We start from the raw sequence: 13418 nt of genomic DNA, 5'->3' as shown, positions 1-13418 counted from the left end.
AGAGATAAGGGGCCAGGGTATAAAAAGGGCCCACAAGAGACCAGCTCCAGGATCCCAAGGCCCAACTCCCCGAACCACTCAGGGTCCTGTGGACAGCCCACCTAGCTGCAATGGCTGCAGGTAAGCGCCCCTAAAATCCCTTTCCGCATGATGTGTCCCGAGGGGAGAGGTGGCACCCTGTAGATGGGACGGGGGCACTAACCCTCAGGTTTGGGGCTTCTGAATGTGAGTATCGCCATCTAAGCCCAGATATTTGGTCAATCTCAGAATGTTCCTGGTCCCTGGAGGGATGGACAGAGAAAAACAAACAACTCCTGGGGCAGGGAGAGCACTGGCCTCTTGCTCTCCGGCTCCGTCTGTTGCCCTTCGGTTTCTCCCCAGGCTCCCGGACATCCCTGCTCCTGGCTTTTGCCCTGCTCTGCCTGCCCTGGCTTCAAGAGGGCAGTGCCTTCCCAACCATTCCCTTATCCAGGCTTTTTGACAACGCTATGCTCCGCGCCCATCGCCTGCACCAGCTGGCCTTTGACACCTACCAGGAGTTTGTAAGCTCTTGGGGAATGGGAGCACATCACAGGTGGCACGAAGGGGTGACTTCCCTCGCTGGAAAGTAAGGGGAGGAGACTAAGGAGCTCAGGTTGTTTTCTGAAGCGAAAAGGCAGGCAGATGAGCATACGCTGAGTGAGGTTCCCAGAAAAGTAACAATGGGAGCTGGTCTCCAGCGTAGATCTTGGTGGGTGGTCCTTCTCCTAGGAAGAAGCCTATATCCCAAAGGAACAGAAGTATTCATTCCTGCAGAACCCCCAGACCTCCCTCTGCTTCTCAGAGTCTATTCCGACACCCTCCAACAGGGAGGAAACGCAGCAGAAATCCGTGAGTGGATGCCTTCTCCCCAAGACGGGGATGGGGGAGGCCTGTGGTCAGAGGCCCTGGGCAGCACAGCCACTGCGTGTCCTTCCCCTGCAGAACCTAGAGCTGCTCCGCATCTCCCTGCTGCTCATCCAGTCCTGGCTGGAGCCCGTGCAGTTCCTCAGGAGTGTGTTTGCCAACAGCCTGGTGTATGGCACCTCGGACAGCGACGTCTATGACCTCCTAAAGGACCTAGAGGAAGGCATCCAAACACTGATGGGGGTGAGGGTGCTGCCAGGGGTCCCCAATCCTGGAACCCCACTGGCTTCGAGGGCTGGGGGAGAGAAACACTGCTGCCCTCTTTTTAGCAGTCAGGCCCTGACCCAAGAGAACTCACTTTAGTCTTCATTTCCCCTGGTGAATCCTCCAGGCCTTTCTCTACACCCTGAAGGGGAGGGAGGAAAATGAATGAATGAGAGAGGGAGGGAACAGTGACCAAGCGCTCTCCGCCTCTCCTTCTCTTCCTTCACTTTGCAGAGGCTGGAAGACGGCAGCTCCCGGACTGGACAGATCTTCAAGCAGACCTACAGCAAGTTTGACACAAACTCACACAACAATGATGCACTGCTCAAGAACTACGGGCTGCTCTATTGCTTCAGGAAGGACATGGACAAGGTCGAGACATTCCTGCGCATCGTGCAGTGCCGCTCTGTGGAGGGCAGCTGTGGCTTCTAGATGCCTGGGTGGCATCCTGTGACCCCTCCCGATTGCCACTCCTGGCCGTGGAAGGTGCCACTCCAGTGCCCACCAGATGTGTCCTAATAAAATTAAGTTGCATCATTTTATCTGACTAGGTGTCCTTCTATAATGTCATGGGGAGGAGGGTGGTAATATGGAGCAAGCAGCAGGTTGGGAAGATGACCTGTAGGGCCTGCGGGGTCTATTGGGAACCAGGCTGGAGTGCAGTGACACCATCTTGGCTCACTGCAACCTCCGCCTGCTGGGTTCAGGCAATTCTCCTGCCTCAGTCTCCCAAGTTGTTGGAATTCCAGACATGCATGACCAGGCTCAGCTAATTTTTGTATTTTTGGAAGAGACAGAGTTTCACCATGTTGGCCAGGCTTGTCTCCAACTCCAGACCTCCGGTGATCCACCCACCTCGGCCTCCCAAATTGCTGGGATCACAGGCATGAGCCACGGCGCCCTTCCTTGTCCTGTTATTTTAAAATAATTATACCAGCAGGAGGACATCCAACACAGCATGGGCAACCTGGCCATGCCCAGCCCAGTAGACATTTGACTTCTTTGCTTGGCACTGTCCTCTCATGTGCTGGGTCCACTCACTAGATGCTTGTTGAATTCCTGGGCCTGGGGCTGTGCCAGCTGCCTCGTCCCATCACCTTCTGGCTTATTCTCTCCCTCCATATCTTACCTATTTTCCTCATGGGACTGTTCTCCATTCGAAATTTCTATTTTTACCATTTTATATTTACTTTTTTGCTATTATCTCTGCGGCCAGTAGATTGTTAGCTCCAGAAGAGAAAGGATCATGTTTTTTGTTTATCTAGATATGCCCATCTGCCTGGTGCAATCTCTAGTACATATTATAGGCAACAACAACTTGTGGAATCAGTGAATGCATGAATAGAAGAATGAGTGAATGAATGAATGGACGAAAGGCAGAAATCCAGCCTCAAAGAGCTTACAATCTGGTAAGAGGAACAAAATATCTGCAAATAGCCACAGGGCAGGTCAAAGGAAGGAGAGAGGCTATTTCCGGCTGAGGACACCCCATCAGGAAAGCACCCCAGACTTCCTACAACTACTAGACACATCTTGATGCTTTTCACTTCTCTATCAATGGATTGTCTCCCTGGAGAATCATCCCCAAAGTGAAATTACTTAGCACGTCCGGTTAGGTAGATCGTTATGTACTTCTTGGTTGTTCAGAGATCATCAACCAGTGCAAACAATACCCCATCAACACACAACAGTGCCTGCCCCTCTCCTCCCCAAGCCTTCCGAGGCCCTTTCTCCGTGCCTGAACCCTCCCTCTGTGCCCGAACCCCCCTGCCAGTGCCTGAACCCCCCGGCCACATCATGTGGCTAGCTTAAGGGTCCAACGAGATACAGGAAGTGAAACACGATGTACACTGAAACGTGCAATACAAATATGCAGCATGATGTGCCTCGGTTCACTAAACCGAGCTACACTGGGTGGTTGTTTTCCACCACTTTCCTTAATGCCTATGGACACCTTATTCCGCAGCTGAAATTCCTTGTGTTCAATTCCCCCCATCTTCATGGAACATCCTCTGTGCAGGGACTTGACCCCTGTCCTGCTAGCTTTGCACTGAGGCAAGTTCTGTCCATGCCTAGTAGTGCCACCATCTTTACTAGATGAGGTTTCTAAAGATCTTGGCATGGAAGGAAAGCCCAGGGGCCTTGGATAGGCATCACTTAGGAACTGGGAGAGCTCCAGGCAAGCCATCTGATCTCTTTGAGTCTCAGTATCCTCACTCACATCCCTATGGCTCAGTAGAGTCCCAAGCACATGGTGGACACGCAGAAGTATTGATCATCTTCCTCACCTCCCCTAGGAGAGCCCTTGGGAATCCCCACATAATATTCCCTGAAGACCTTAATCCAATGAACTGAGTAATTGACTCGGTACCAAACTTAGAGAAAGGGCATTAGAAGCCAAAAGGAGGTAGAGTATGTCCCAGTACGATAACCAGCCTCTGATCTCAAGGAAGAAAGAACAGAGCTGCAGGTGGGAAGTGTGCGCCACAAATCATCAAAGTGGGAGTGGAAGGAGCACCCACTAGTCCCTCGGAGGCGATCCCTAAGACCTGGTGAGTATGGCTTCGAAAAATGTGATTGTCCTCAACCCCACAGTCTTGAACCTAACAGGAGATCTCAAAGCCTGAAAGACACCACTTTAGGATCAACAGCAGATCTGCGACTTCCCACAGTAGGCACACAGAACCCTAAAGTTAGTCAAGGTTGGACATAGGAAGGGCTTCCAAACACACAGAGAAATTCATTAATCCTAAATTATAAAGGGAGGTTCTTTAAAAGAACCAAGATGCCTGTGAGAGTATCCTGAGCTTTTGTTTTTGTTTTTGTTTTTGATACAGAGTCTCACTCTGTCTCCAAGGCTGGAGTGCAGTAGCGTGATCTCGGCTCCCTGCAACCTCCACCTCGCGGGTTCAAGCAATTTCCTGCCTCAGCCTCCTGAGTAGCTGGGATTACAGGGGCCTGCCGCCATGCCCGGCTAATTTTTGTATTTTTAATACAGACGTGATTTCGCCATCTTGGCCAGGTTGGTCTTGAACTCCTGACCTCATGATCCACCCACCTTGGCCTCCCAAAGTGGAGGGATTACAGGTGTAAGCCACCATGCCCGGCCTATCCTGAGCCTTTTGAAGCTGAAACCAGTGGTGGGCAACCCAGCCTCTCCTGACTGACCATGAAGAGGCCCTTGTTGGGTAGTCTCTCAGCCTGCAGGAGCGAGGGATCTGGCCCCAAGAGATGCCCCAACAGTGGGCCACTTCCCAGGACTGTCAGGAAAATCCAAGTCTAATTCAATGTTGATTTTTTACTAGCAATGAATGACGGACAAGGTCTCCATTGCTCAAGGCCCTGGGAAAATCTAGACTAGAGAAAACGATCACCGACTTCTACCCACACCTGTGGGGCTCAGCTCTTCCCTCTGGTCCATGGTTGCCGTAGTAATCCTTTGTAAAGTTGTTTCCCCAGGGGTCCCTGGAGTCCTCTGAGTCACCATAACTCTGTGGTAAAACAAACGGATAGATGAGAGGAGACACTCCCCTGCCCTGGCTGCTCCCACGTGTTCCTGGCAGTAACCTGTCTGGGAAGCCTCGCCACCCCTGTGCCTATCTGCGGAGTTGTGGAGTGATCCCCAGTTAGGGCTCCTGCCAGGGTTCATTCCGACTTCTTCCATGGCCGAAAATCCACATCTAAGTCCCCAACACTGGCTAAAAGACCCTGTCATGGGGTGCCGTCTGTCCCAGTTCACATTGGAGGAAGGATGGTGGGGGAGGCAGAAGCTACGTGGAGCTCAGGGACTCTCCTCCATTCCCACCTGGCTCCTCCTCTTTGCTGGTGCTGGAAGGAGAATGGGGAAAGTGGTGTCTCCACCCTCCCTTGGCCCCAGCTTTCTCAGAACTGGTATCATTGATGACACCCCTCTTGGATCCTCCTGCAGCCCTGCCTGGAAAACAGTCCACAGCCCAGGGCCCTCCCAGCAGATGATGAGTCTGGGCTGCTGGTCAGGTAACGCTTCGGGAATGACGGCAGAAAAAGGAGGTCTGTCTTCTGCTCTGAAAGACGGGAGACGGCAGGGCCCCAGTATTCACATCCTGGGCCACAGGGCTGTGGGTTTTCAATGTTGGTTGCCAACACCACAGCCAACCACTTCTAGAAGCGTTTGCTTGTTTCCTTGCTTGTGTTTCCACAGCGTCAAGTGCTAGATGCTCTTAAATTCAGCGGGGGATGATTTCAGTGCCCGTGAGGATGTTCTTTCCTGCTCTCACCTTTGGGGGCATCTGATGCTTGTGACCCCCAGATGGTATTGAAATAGCCCCAACTCTGGGCACCAGGAGACAGGAGGCTCAGTCCTGGCCTTCTCTGCCTTCGCCTTGTCCTGCTGTGAGGTTTCTACAAGGCACCCCATGCCACTGGGCCATTCTCACCTGAGAATAGAGAAAGAACAAGCTGCCCCTTATGGAAAGACAAAATGAGGCAAAAGGCCCCTTGTATTGTGGGCAGAATCCCTGCACTCAGAGGGATTTAGAAGCTGAAATAACTGGGTTGGGAGCGGTGGTTTGCGCCAGTGATCTCAGTATTTTGGAAGGCCAGGGAGGGTGGATCACCTAAACTCAAGAGTTTGAGACCAGCCTGGCCAACATACTGAAACCCCATCTCTACTAAAAGTACAAAGTGCCTGGCATAGTGGTGGGCGCCTGTAATCCCAGCTACTAGGGAGGCTGAGGAGGGAGAATCACTTGAACCCAGGAGGTGAAGGTTGCAATGAGGCAAGATCATGCCATTGCACTCCAGACTGGGCAACAGAATGAGACTCCATCTCAAAGAAAATAAAATAAATAAAACTGAAATAAAGAAACTAAAATAACTAAATAACTGAGTAGCACCACACTATCTGTTCTGGAGAAAGGACTTTTTTTTTTTTTTTTTATCCAGGGCATCTTTCCGCGTGACCTGTTCTTTCCACGTGACCTGTTCTGAGTTCCAAAGCTGGGGAAGAGATTCAAACCTTCAAGAGTTCTTACAACTTTCAGGTACTCTGATGATTTCAGGGCATAGACGAAGCGCTTGTGGTCCATGTCTGTCCCCGGGATTTCTGTTTCTTGGTTTGTATCTCTGCTGCAGGTCCAAGGAGCTGGGCAATACCTCGAGTCTGGGTTCTTCCTCCCCAGGGACCTGGGGGAGCCCCCAAGACTCAGGGAAAGGGGAGAGCAAAGTGTGGGGTTGGTTCCCTCTAGTGGTCAGTGTTAGCACTGCATCCAGCTGCCTCAGACGGGCCCGGAAGGAATCAGCAAAAGTGCAATTGAAGACTGAATGGTGCCCAGAACCCCCACAATCTATTGCCTGCGCTTGGGCCCTTTTCCCAACACACACATTCTCTCTGCTGTGTGGAGGGGAAACATGGGGGCGAAGGAAAGGGATAGGATAGAGAGTGGGATGGGGTCTGTAGGGGTCTCAAGGACTGGCTATCCTGACATCCTTCCCCACGTTCAGGTTGGCCACCATGGCGTGCTGCCAGAGGACACCCACATGACCCTTAAAGAGAGGACAAGTTGGGTGGTATCGCTGGCTGACCCTCTCCACAACCCTCACAGTGTTGGTGACGGTGGGAAGGGAAACATGACAAGCCAGGGGGCATGATCCCAGCATGTGTGGGAGGAGTTTCTAAATTAGCCACTAGCACAGGCATGTCAGTGGCCCCATGCGTAAACGTACAGAGAAATAGGTGGGGTCAAGCAGCAAGAGATAAGGGGCCAGGGTATAAAAAGGGCCCACAAGAGACCAGCTCCAGGATCCCAAGGCCCAACTCCCCGAACCACTCAGGGTCCTGTGGACAGCCCACCTAGCTGCAATGGCTGCAGGTAAGCACCCCTAAAATCCATTTCTGCACGATGTGTCCCGAAGGAAGAGGCTGAGCCCTGTAGATGGGACGGGGGCACTAACCCTCAGGTTTGGGGCTTCTGAATGTGAGTATCGCCATCTAAGCCCAGATATTTGGCCAATATCACAATGTTCCTGGTCCCTGGAGGGATGGAGAGAGAAAAACAAACAGCTCCTGGGGCAGGGAGAGCATTGGCCTCTTGCTCTCTGGCTCCCTCCGTTGCCCTCCGGTTTCTCCCCAGGCTCCCGGACATCCCTGCTCCTGGTTTTTGCCCTCCTCTGCCTGCCTTGGCTTCAAGAGGCTGGTAGGGTCCCAAGCGTACCCTTATCCAGGCTTTTTGACCACGCTATGATCCAAGCCCATCGCCTGCACCAACTGGCCTTTGACACCTACCAGGAGTTTGTAAGCTCTTGGGGAATGGGTGCATGTCAGGGGTGGCAAGAAGGGGTGACTTCCCCCCCCCCGGGAAGTCGTGGGAGGAGACTAAGGAGCTCAGGGTTGTTTTCTGAAGCGAAAATGCCGACAGATGAGCATACACTGAGCGAGGTTCTCAGAGAAGTAACAATGGGAGCTGGTCTCCAGCATAGAGACCAGCAGTCCCTCTTGGTGGGGGGGTCCTTCTCCTAGGAAGAAGCCTATATCCCAAAGGAAAAGAAGCATTCGATCATGGAGAACCCCCAGGCCTCCTTCTGCTTCGCAGACTCTATTCCCACACCCTCCAACTTGGAGGAAACGCAGCAGAAATCCGTGAGTGGATACCTTCTCCCCAAGGCAGGGATGGGGGAGGCCTGTGGTCAGAGCCCCCGGGCAGCACAGCCACTGCCGGTCCTTCCCCTGCAGAACCTAGAGCTGCTCCGCATCTCCCTGCTGCTCATCCAGTCGTGGCTGGAGCCCGTGCAGTTCCTCAGTAGTGTGTTTGCCAACAACCTGGTGCATCGCACCTCGGACAGCGACGTCCATGACATCCTAACGGACCTAGAGGAAGGCATCGAAACGTTGATGTGGGTGAGGATGGCGCCAGGGGTCCCAAATCCTGGAACCCCACTGGCTTCAAGGGCTGGGGGAGAGAAACACTGCTGCTCTCTTTTTAGCAGTCAGGCCCTGACCCAAGAGAACTCACCTTAGTCTTCATTTCCCCTGGTGAATCCTCCAGGTCTTTCTCTACACCCTGAAGGGGAGGGAGGAAAATGAATGAATGAGAGAGGGAGGGAGGGAACAGTGACCAAGCGCTCAGCCTCTCCTTCTCTTCCTTCACTTTGCAGAGGCTGGAAGATGGCAGCCCCCGGACTGGGCAGATCTTCAAGCAGACCTACAGCAAGTTTGACACACACTCACAGAACGATGACACACTGCTCAAGAACTACGGGCTGCTCCACTGCTTCAGGAAGGACATGGACATGGTTGAGACATTCCTGCGCATGGTGCAGTGCCGCACTGTGGAGGGCAGCTGTGGCTTCTAGGTGCCCGCGTGGCATCCTGTGACCCCTCCCCAGTGCCTGTCCTGGCCCCGGAAGGTGCCACTCCAGTGCCCACCAACCTTGTCCTAATAAAATTAAGTTGTATCATTTTGTCTGACTAGGTGTCTTTCTATAATATTATGGGGTGGAAGGTGGTGGTGTGAAGCAAGGGGCAGCTGGGGAAGATGACCTGTAGGGCCTGCAGGGTCTATTGGGAACCAGGCCACTGAAATATAAGAGATTTGGTTGTTCCTGTGCCATAAGAAAGCTGACACATCACTGCAGTCTGTTACTCACTAAGGCCATTCCACCAGCTCAGTGGTCCCAGCTTACTGGTCATAGCTCAATGGTCATCCCAGAGATGACTTGAAGGCATTTCTTCCTCCCCCACGAGCAAAACCAAACCTGGCCCCCCAGGAGTGGGAAGAAATGAAAACAACAGGGGTTATTAAGTGCAGAGGCAAAAACTTCCCAACAGGTGAGGAAACAATACAATAGAATTACTTGTGTGCAGAACAACTTTAAGATCAATATTCCTTAAGCCCAACTACTTTTATGAGAACAATGCAAAAATGAGTTGGAGACATACAGAACCAGAGCATTTGGGATCTCAATTAGGGCAAGGAAAGTGGAAGAGAGATTTTATTTGGGGTTGCAAATGCAGTGAAAACAGGTACCAGGAAGATAACAATGTAAGCAATGAGGGTTGGATGGAATAGGATAAATCCCCGATGACACTCGCTTTCCTTTGGTGGATGCAACACAGAGGGGTGAGAACCAGCACAATATGCAGCACTTAAGCCCCTGCTGAGGTAGGACCCAGCCAGCCTGTCACCATCAGGACTGCAGGGACAGGGCTTCCAGACCTTCTGATTCTTTAAGACAGCTAGGACATCCAGACTTTTACATAAAATCTAACATTTAAACATTGGAAACACATATCGAAAATATAATAAGGGCAAAAATTAACCCAAACACACATGGTCTCCAAGGGGTCTGTGAGCAAGTTTGTTCTGAGAGATGCTGATTGGGAAATTTGGTGTAAGGGAAAGAATCAGAAAAATTTGGTTTTTATGTAATTTAGTGCTCTTGAGTAAATTACTTGACCAAGCTGAGATAATAATATATTGCTTTACTAGGATTATGAGAGGATTAAACACCATGACATTTTGACATATTATAGTACTCAAGAAATTGTAGTTATTTCTGCATTGAATTTTTGGATGTTTTGTGTTTTCGAATGGAGGGTCTAAATACCTGCTGTGAAATTATATTGTTTTCCTTGGCAATCAGGAAATAATAAACTTCTCAGACGTTTGTTATTTCCAAATAAGCACTAAAGAGCGTGGTTAGTTCTTTAAAGTTAAGAGTTTACTCTCCGAAGCACTTTGGCTAAGTGACTGGTGACCTATAAATCCATACTAAGAGGCTCACAGGAACTCTAATATCCAAAAATGATTTCATGAAGTCAGGAATTATTCTGCAATGCAAATAATCAACCCCCTAATTAATCTTCTTTAGAAGTTCTGATTCTTATTGCTATAATAAATTTTCTTGATAACAAGATCCACTTGTGTTCATTTTTGGCTATTTTACAGTTAATAATTCAGTCTTTGGGAAGTGGTTGAAAGCTGAAATAATCAGAACTCTGGAGCTGCTGCATTTCTCAGTTCAGAAGTCATTCTTGCATCTTACGTCGTTCTTCTACTATCTGGCTTTAAACTCATGGCATTTTGGAGTTAGAAGGGCCTCATAAGTCAGTCTAGTTTCTTCTACTTTGGGAATCTTACCCTCCGGTATTCATTAAAGTCAATATTCCAAATACAAGTGTGTAGCACTAGAACCAAGGGAATCACTTTCACAAGGCTCCTCATTCTATTAAACCACTCTCACTGCAGAAAACTATTTCTTGTACGGAGCTGGAATCAATATTCCTGCAATGTCCTTCATTCGGCCTTAAAATTATTTAGAAATCTCACGGTCTTTAGAAGTCAATGGAATGAGCACAATTATCATTATCTCTTGGCTTGCGTGTTTTTAAAGGAAAGGTGAGCCATCTTAATAAGTATTTGTTGACTGCACGTGATAGGGGAATGACAATGTCCAGCGCCTACCTGGGTGACTAAGAGGGTTCTAAAGTGGGGTGGTCGTAACATATAACTGAACTGCAGGGGGAGCAACACTCCAGAGACTGTCCGCCCAGCTCCCGTCGGGTGTAGGTGAATCCACTCAACCACTGCTGGTTGAGAATTAGAAAGATACTACATGACTTTGTATATTTTACAATATAAAAAGACCTTAAAGACCATCTATTTCAAACTCTCTTGATTTACCCACTGTTATTCTACTTTTCAGCTCATCAACTTGGTATGGACAGCAATTTCTGCTGCAAATTTGAGATGTCTAGGGTGTTTTCTAAATGATGCATACATAAGCCCTCACTCCCTGAGATTCTGATGTAATTAGCCTGGAATCTGGTTCAGGCAAGAGTAGTTTGAAAACTTTCCCAGGTGATTCTAATGTGTAAACAAGGTTGATAACCACTGTGTTAGGGACCGCAGAGATGAGATCCTTGTGTCCACAGCTGTTGTATTGGTGGAACAGGGAAAAAGGAGAAAAAGGAGATGAGAGGCCTGGGTCAGTTGTGGTGTCACCTGCTCCGAATTCCAACCAGTCATCTCAAAAGTGTTTCTCAGGAACCAGTCACAAAAAGACAAATACTGTCTGATACCAGTCATATGAGGTACCCAGAGCAGTCAAATTCATAGAGACAAAAAGTAGGATGGTGGCTGCCAGAGGCTGTGGGGAGGGAGGGAATAGGGAGCTATTCAATGAGCAAAGGGTTTAGACTGTGCAAGATGAAAAGGGTTCTGAAGATGGATGGTGGTGATGGTTGCATGACAATGTGAATGTACTTTGACGTGACTGAACTATATACGTAAAATGGTTAAGATGGAAATTTTTATATCTTCTCACAACTAAAAAATGTTAATAGTCTATTTTTGTTTTGGTTTTGGTTTTTGTTTTTGAGACACAGGCTGGAGTGCGGTGATATGATCTCGGTTCACTGCAACCTCCACCTCCTGGATTCAAATGATTCTCCTGCCTCAGCCTCCTGACTAGCTGGTATTATAAGTGTGCACCACCACACAGGAGTAAGTTTTATATTTTTAGTAAAGACAGGGTTTCACCATGTTGGCCAGGCTGGTCTCAAACTCCTGGCCTCAGGGGATTCACCTGCCTTGGCCTCCCAAAGAGCTAGGACTACATGTGTGAGCCACCACGTTTTACCCTTAATGGTATTTTCTAACGAAAACTCTCCCTGAAGATAAGATTAGCAAGACTGGCACAAGGAGGAGTTCAGTAGGCAGAGCTCGAGTCATCCTTGACCCCTGCGATAATGTTTTCCTGACTCTGTCATTTTTTTGAATTTACCCTAACCTAAAATGACCACTTCTGAATTTCTTCCAAGAGCATTGTTGAAATACACATGGGGGGTTTTGTCCCTTTATACACAGTTCAGAGCAGAACTGACCCCTTCCCTTTTCTTCTGAATTATCAGGTCTGGGCTTCTAGGCCAAGACAAGCTGACACTTTGCCTGGCTGCTTCTTTAATTCAGAAGGCCCTGGAGTGCTGAGGCACATGATGAGCACCGCTGGAATTAGGGTTACCAACTTGTCCTCGTTTTCAGGAGACTTTCTCAGTGTCAACACTAAAAGTCCCACGTTCCTTCCAAGAATCCCTCAGCTCAATGCAAACTCAGCTAATAGGACTGGTCACCCTACTAGTAGTTCTAAATCATAGGGGACCAAACTCCAGGGAAAGTAGGGGAAGGAGCAAGAAAAAGACTAGAAAAATCGGAAAGCTGTGCACGGTATCTATGACTTTTGATGGCCCTCAAGGTTACCATGGATTTCTGATTCTTACTTTGAGTTCACTGTGATTATAATGATGTGCTTAATTCCCACCAGAATTATCAGTGTAATAATTAAAACCAACAAATGTGAACACCATGCTAGTTTATTACAAGTATTACGTCATTTCTTTCTAATTATAATCTTCTAAGGTAAATACTATTATTAATCCTATGGTAAGAAGTCCCACTAAAGATATAACTTATGCTTTCTCAGGACTAGAGAGAAAGACACCAAAATGTCACCCTGACCATCCTTGAGAGGATAAACGGCCAGGCACGGTGGTTCATGCCTGTAATCTCAGCACTTTGGGAAGCCAAGGTGGGAGGAGGTCAGAAGTTCAAGACCAGCCTGGCCAACATGGTGTCACCCCATCTTTACTAAAAATGCAAAAATTAGCCAGGTGTGGTGGTGCACACCTGTATTCCCAGCTACTGAGGCATGAGAATCGCTCCAGCCCAGGAGGCAGAGTTGCACTGAGCTGATCATGCCACTGCACTGCAGCTGGGTGGCTGAGCAATATTCTGTCTCAAAAATAATAATAAAGACGACAAACTTTTGCAGTATTAAAGGCCACTCTTCCTCTGGAGATAATCAAGGTAGCTGCAATTTAAGCGTGAGCCACTTGCTTTAATGTTCAGAAAGAATATGATCAAAACCATTTAGGGGGTGGGGCCTCCTCCTATAGACAATGAAGGCAGCTACCCTCAGAAGCTCTATTATACTGGAAGAGAGATGTGAGACCCTTCCTGCTTTAAGAATCAATGAAGCCGGGCATGGTGACTCAGCCTGAAATCCCAGCACTTTGAGAGGTGGGCAGATCACCTGAGGTCAGGAGTTTGAGATCAGCCTGGCCAACATAATGACACCCTGTCTCTACTAATAACACAAAAATTAGTGGGACATGGTGGCACACACCTGTAATCCCAGCTACTCCAGAGGTGAGACAAGAAAATTGCTTGAAGCCAGGAGGCGGAAGTTGCAGTGAGCCGAGATCACGCCACTGAACTCCAGCGTGGGAGGCAGAG

The 13418-nt window shown here is 49.1% G+C and overlaps 2 protein-coding genes across 11 annotated transcripts in view; both read left to right on the top strand.

Moving 5' to 3' along the window:
- The window catches only part of LOC105551725 (somatotropin), a 15609-nt gene extending 7025 nt beyond the window's left edge, over positions 1–8584 (top strand). The window contains exons 1-7 of one of the 9 annotated variants that reach the window (XM_011997080.1): positions 2–120; positions 382–542; positions 751–870; positions 964–1128; positions 1215–1216; positions 1384–1564; positions 8461–8584. In XM_011997080.1, the coding sequence (XP_011852470.1) occupies positions 111–120; positions 382–542; positions 751–870; positions 964–1128; positions 1215–1216; positions 1384–1564; positions 8461–8478 (657 nt within the window). In that variant the 5' untranslated portion in view covers positions 2–110 and the 3' untranslated portion in view covers positions 8479–8584. Of the gene's footprint in view, positions 121–381; positions 543–750; positions 1690–8453 lie in introns of those variants that run through there. The other 8 variants (XM_011997084.1, XM_011997082.1, XM_011997087.1 and 5 more) reach the window with 8 other exon arrangements.
- On the top strand, positions 6833–8585 carry LOC105551727 (somatotropin-like). 2 transcript variants are annotated; one of them, XM_011997089.1, is made up of 5 exons: positions 6833–6998; positions 7260–7420; positions 7646–7765; positions 7859–8023; positions 8281–8585. In XM_011997089.1, the coding sequence occupies exons 1-5, from the start codon at positions 6989–6991 to the stop codon at positions 8476–8478; spliced, it is 654 nt and encodes a 217-aa protein (XP_011852479.1). In that variant the 5' UTR covers positions 6833–6988; the 3' UTR covers positions 8479–8585. The 2 variants fall into 2 exon arrangements, with proteins under 2 accessions (XP_011852479.1, XP_011852480.1); XM_011997090.1 differs by lacking the exons at positions 7646–7765; positions 7859–8023.
- Positions 8586–13418: the final 4833 nt, after the last annotated feature.

This window comes from Mandrillus leucophaeus, unplaced genomic scaffold, assembly GCF_000951045.1.
Source record: "Mandrillus leucophaeus isolate KB7577 unplaced genomic scaffold, Mleu.le_1.0 Scaffold530, whole genome shotgun sequence".
NCBI lineage: Eukaryota > Metazoa > Chordata > Mammalia > Primates > Cercopithecidae > Mandrillus > Mandrillus leucophaeus.
The sequence above is the reverse complement of the archived record's forward strand: the minus strand, read 5'-3'. Positions and strand labels throughout refer to the sequence as shown.

Bases quoted from the DNA above. Each gene is read 5' to 3' on its own strand.
- LOC105551727 (XM_011997089.1), top strand. The intron at 7,421-7,645 runs GTAAGCTCTTGG...TCCTTCTCCTAG, and splicing joins TTGACACCTACCAGGAGTTT to GAAGAAGCCTATATCCCAAA. The intron at 8,024-8,280 runs GTGAGGATGGCG...TTCACTTTGCAG, and splicing joins GCATCGAAACGTTGATGTGG to AGGCTGGAAGATGGCAGCCC.